Source organism: Polypterus senegalus, unplaced genomic scaffold, assembly GCF_016835505.1.
Source record: "Polypterus senegalus isolate Bchr_013 unplaced genomic scaffold, ASM1683550v1 scaffold_257, whole genome shotgun sequence".
NCBI lineage: Eukaryota > Metazoa > Chordata > Cladistia > Polypteriformes > Polypteridae > Polypterus > Polypterus senegalus.
In genome coordinates, this window is record NW_024377630.1 from 5947 (window position 1) to 11601 (window position 5655).

At 46.3% G+C, this 5655-nt stretch overlaps 1 protein-coding gene across 1 annotated transcript; it reads left to right on the plus strand.

Moving 5' to 3' along the window:
* Nucleotides 1–562: 562 nt before the first annotated feature.
* On the plus strand, nucleotides 563–2281 carry gpr63 (G protein-coupled receptor 63). Its single transcript, XM_039742455.1, has one exon. The coding sequence runs from the start codon at nucleotides 706–708 to the stop codon at nucleotides 1933–1935; it is 1230 nt and encodes a 409-aa protein (XP_039598389.1). The 5' UTR covers nucleotides 563–705; the 3' UTR covers nucleotides 1936–2281.
* The last annotated feature ends 3374 nt before the right edge of the window (nucleotides 2282–5655 follow it).

The following is a 5655-nucleotide window of genomic DNA, read 5'->3' on the forward strand; positions in this document are numbered from 1 at the left end:
TTTTTTAGTGTTACCAGGTAAAATAAATTCTTGCTACCAATTATTTACTACAAATTAATGATTTTTCTTTGGGCTTGAAGACAGATTGACTTGATTTTTTGGGTAATGATTCTGGCTAGGAATTGTGACTAACTCTTCATCTTCTGCTTTTTATTCTGTGCTTTCTGCCTTTTGTCATACTTGTCAGAAAGTTTGTCTATGTTGTGAAATGGATTTACCTTCATAGTGATTAACTTTTTTATTGTTAGTTTTTTTCTATACAATGCTTTTGAGTACAGTACTCCATTTTTGTGTTTTACATTTCACTTGTGCAAGCTTTATTTTTGTTCAGTATAGCACATTACAGCATTACACTGTTATACTGTACTTAGTATGAGATAATGAAATAGAATTATGTATTTTTTTTCTTTATTTGATCATAGTACATAAATTTACATTTTATACAACTTGTTTCACTGTGACTTATTGCCTAAAAAGTATTAGAGTAATTGGTAATATTACTTGAAAATCAAACCATACACAAACTTTCTTTAAAATTGTCCCTTCTTTCTCTTCCAGGAGAAGGAGCCAAGTTTGCTGAAATGCTGGTGATCTATGGAGATTCAATTGGATGTACCTGGAGAACATTGTGCTTTGTCAGACATATGTACTACCTATGATGCTCCGCAGAAGAATCCTTCAATCTCTGCCCTATCATAAGGAAGAATGGTTTACTCTGCTTATCTTCCATCGGTCCAGACAAGGGTTTCGAATGAGACTCTAAACTCAAACAATGAAGTTTTTTTAAACAGCACCACTCCATATTTCAAAGTACAACAGACAGAAAGCAGGTCCCCAATGGCTAGCAGCTCCACAGAAACTACAACTTCACCGCCTTCCACGCAGGAGAGCTTCCAAAACCTCAGCTTATCGCTGCAGGTGATCTTTTCTATCATAATGATTTCAATCTTCTTGGTGTCTTTCCTAGGCAATGTGGTTGTGTGCTTAATGGTATACCAGCGAGCTGCCATGCGGTCAGCCATCAACATCCTTCTAGCCAGCCTGGCATTTGCAGACATGATGTTAGCCATCTTAAACATGCCATTTGCACTTGTCACAATTATTATCAAACGTTGGATTTTTGGACCTGTTTTCTGTATGCTATCTGCAATGCTCTTCTGGCTTTTTGTGATTGAAGGAGCTGCTGTCTTGCTGATTATCAGCATTGATAGATTTCTCATTATTGTTCAAAAACAGGATCGATTAAATCCTCACAGAGCCAAAATACTCATAGGGATTTCCTGGGCCATTTCATTCTGTTTTTCCTTCCCTTTAGCTGTTGGTGAATCAAAGCTGCCGATTCAAACTCAAGCTCCACAATGTGTGTTTGGACATACTAGAGAGCCAGGAATACAGGCGTATGTAGTGCTCATAGTACTCTCCTTTTTCTTTATCCCATTTATGGTGATGCTCTACACATTTATGGGTATTCTAAATACTGTGCGACACAATGCCATCAGAATCCACAGCCACTCGGACAGCATCTGTTTGAGCCAAGCAAGTAAATTAGGCCTGATGAGCCTTCAGAGACCATTTCAAATGAACATCGATATGAGCTTCAAGACACGTGCCTTTACAACTATTCTTATTTTGTTTGTGGTCTTTACAGTTTGTATGGCACCCTTCTCTGTGTACAGCTTGATTTCAACTTTTAATGAAAGTTTCTATAATAAGCCCACCTTCTTTGAGATAAGCACTTGGATTCTCTGGCTCTGCTACCTCAAGTGTGCACTAAACCCGTTGATCTATTACTGGAGGATCAAGAAGTTTCGAGATGCTTGCCTAGATTTAATGCCCAAGTACTTTAAGTTCCTGCCTCAGCTGCCAGGCCACACAAAGCGGCGTATTAGACCTAGTGCCATCTATGTATGTGGGGAACACCGTTCTGTTGTATAGAACTTGATTTTTGGAAGCCTTACAAATCCACTGATACGCTGTACCAACTATTTTCCTGTTTTTTTTTGTGCAATGTAAATTGATTTAGTGAAACATGATTGTCTTAATATGAATAGACTAACACGATGTCTGGAATGCTTCATAATTTCGTTTACAATGGATGTAAATAGCTGGTACCTCTAGAAAGAAAACACACTGATCTTTGGATGGGTGTTGACTGGGCATTTTATTCTTAGTGCCTATAATAATAGTTCATATAAGAGATTGAATGCTGCTATATTTGGTGAAAATGTGCAATTTCAGTGTACTGTACTTTTATCTTCAAGCAAATAAATTGTAAACGTTTGTTACATTGTTATGAGCTGTCTTAAGTGTGCAGGTATATAATGTGGGTGCCAGCTTATTTCCTTTTAACAGTTCATTTCATTTAGCTACAAACTACTCCTTTTTATTTGATGTCATAAAAAAGCAGACTTTCTCACCAATTTTTGTGTTTCAGTAGATTCTTAATGATGCTTCAGGAAATGCTGAGATTTTCTTAGGCCATATGGCCACAATTTGCAATGGACAAATGCCCGTGATCTCCGGGCCCTTAAACGCACTACTGCACCACAAACAGGAATGCTACTGTAAAGGAAATCACAGAATGGGCTCAGGAATACTTCCAGAAACCATTGTCAGTGAACACAATCCACCGTGCCATCCGCCGTAATAACTTATAGACTACATTTTATTTTTTTCCCTGAAGGCTGAGATTTATCAGTGATATGGGGTGACCTCCGGCCAAAGGCCGCGTCTGGCATCACTGCCGCTTTGACCCCGCACTAATGGCTAGAGGCCAGGCGTTTGAATACTGGGGCAAGCTCTGGCCAGATAAAAACCAGGCTCGCCAGGTGGTGGAGCAAGTGGCGTGCAAGGGTCTGATTCACGTGATGCCAGATTATCTCGCCTAAGAGGTCCGGAGGCACCTGTTTACAGATATGAACGGCCTTCTGGAGGTTCTGGAGAGACAACTGGCGGTGACCCAACTCAGGGGGGCTGAGAGCTCGGCGCGCGGGTCTCAGCAGCGGTGGGTCATTGTCTCGAGCCCATTGCCTCGCCGGAGGCTCGGTCAAGCCGAAGGAAATAAGGCTCGCGCTGACGCTGCCTGAATGCGCGTGAGCCGGACATCTGCTGCCAGCCTGCCCTCTCAACCAGGAGCCTAAGGACTGCAGCTGGGCGAAGGAGGAAAGGTACTGTACACCGCTTAGTCCCCCACGCTCACAAATACTGGAGTGGTGTTGTTAAACGGGCACTTCGGTGGTGGCAATGTTTGATTCGGGAGTAACATAACCATTGTTGCTCACGTTACGTCCTACCGAGACAGTGGCTCACTCAATATATGGGTGTGAGGAGTGTGCACTTACAGGTCCGCTGAGGTGCTTTATCGCTTGGGAAGGGCTCTGAAACAGCTGGTGGTCGCGGATGCCGGAACCCCCTTCCCAGTCATCTTGGGACGAGACTGGGCGGACAGTAAAGCGGTGGAACCGTCACCACTCCTGTTCCCAGGCTAGGTCTGGTGGTAGAGGGCCGCTGTTCCCACGCCGTGCACATCGGCAATTGTTGATGACGTAGGGGTCGGTGGACCCTCCTCGGTGCCAGACCTTGACCCAGAAGCCCTCCGGCTGCGGCTCCAGAGCTGGCGGACGCTCCCACGGCCCCACTTGCGGATGTACTCGCCGGCTTGGACACACAGTACCGGTCCCGCCGGCGTCCTTAAGCGTGAACAGTGGAACGATGATTCCTTGAAGCTTCCAGGAATGCTTTCGTCTCCAGTGGCGACATATCGCCCATGGCTTCACACCACACGGGCCCTACTTTGTGCTTGAAAATTATCTACTTTATCAGGTTGCTGAGCAAGAAGGCGAGGTGCGGAAGTTGTTGCTAGTGCCGAACTTACCGGCAGGAGGTTTTGAACTAGCTCACGCCCATCTCCTAGGTGCCCATCTGGGAACCAAGAAAATGTTAGAGAGGATAAAGCTCCGGTTTATTGGCCGGGATCATCGAGATGTCCGCTGTTTCTGCTCAGTCCTGCCCGGTCTGTCAGCTACGTCCAGATTCCCGAAGGGACTGTGCTCCTCTGATCCCGATTCCCCTGATAGATATTACTTTGGCGGATCGGTGTTGATCTGGTTGGCCCCTAGAGCCTTCGATGCGTGGTCACAAATATATTTTGGTGATGGTTGACTCGCGAACCCGATACCCCGAAGCAGTTCCCTGCAAACTGCTAATACTAAAAACATCGCGGGAATTAGTAGCCCTGTTTTTCCGTGGGCATACCAAAAGTCCTCACAGACCAGGTATGCCCTTTACCTCGGATACGTTCAGGAAGTTGCCAAACTACTCCAAATTAAGCATCTCAAGGCATCCATTTATCATCCCCAGACGGATGGACTAGTTGAACACTTCAACTAAACACTGAAGCAGAGGTGGTCAGCGCGATGGTAGGAACTGGGGCCAGCTTTTACCCCTCGTGCTTTTGCTATAGGAAGTGCACAAGCCTCCACAGGGTTCTCCCTTTTGAATTGTTATATGGACAACAACCCCGGGCTTATTGGATGTTCTCAAAGAAGGATGGGAAGGGAGGCACTTCCCTCCACCAACCTCCTAGAATATATTGCGACTTACGCTGATAGATTGACTAAAATCCGACCCCTACTTAAGGATCATATGTCCAAGGCTCAAGCAGCGCAGGTCGAATTACAAAGAAACACTCTCTCGAGAGTTCCACCCTGGCGACTGCATGATGGTGCTCGTGCCCACCTCCCACTCGAAATTCTTGGCTCATTGGCTAGGACTATACGAAGTGAAAGAGAGAAAAGGACTCATGGACTATTTGGTGAGTCCACCAAATCGTCGACCAGGTGAGAGTATACCTCATTAACCTCCTGAAGCCGTGGAGACAGGAGAACGCTTGCCCCGGCCCTGCTCTCCCTTTACTCAGAAAAACCCGCTAACTCGGTCCTGATTTGTCACCCCACCAACGACAGGAGCTCAAAGAGCAATCCTGTCTGTCCCAGAGGTGGTCAGCGAAGCACCTGGCCGGACCTTGCTGATTAAGCATGACATTGTGAAAGACCGGGGTGGTTGTTGAGGCACCCTACCGCCTCCCTGAGGCTAAAGCGCACTGAGGTGGGAGATAGAGGTCCAAAGGATGCTCGACTTAGACATCATTGAGGAGAGCCATAGCCCTTGGTCTAGTCCTGTCGTCCTCGTGATCCAAAACCGGGCGTGGTCGTGGAGGTTCTGCAATGACTTCAGATGTCTTAATCAGGTCTCGGTTCGACGATACCCCATGCCCGGGTGGATGAGGTCTTAGAGAGACTAGGGAAGGCCGCTAGCTGACCACTCTAGACATGACAAAGGGGTATTGGCAAATTCCCCTAACGCATCCGCCAGAGAAAAACTGCCTTAGCACCCTAGTGGTCACTGGCACTACAAGGTACTCCCATTCGGACTGCACGGGCACCGCGACCTTCCAACGTCTGGTAGATAAGTGCTACGACCCCATCAGTCCTACTGTGCTGCCTACCTGGATGACGTCATCGTCTATTCCTGCACCTGGGAGGGACATATTGTGCAGGTTTATACGTTCTCCTGAGCTAGGAAGGCGGACTTCGATCATTCCCTGTGTTACTTTGTGATGGCGAAACCCGTTATTTAGGCTACCTAGTGGGTGGA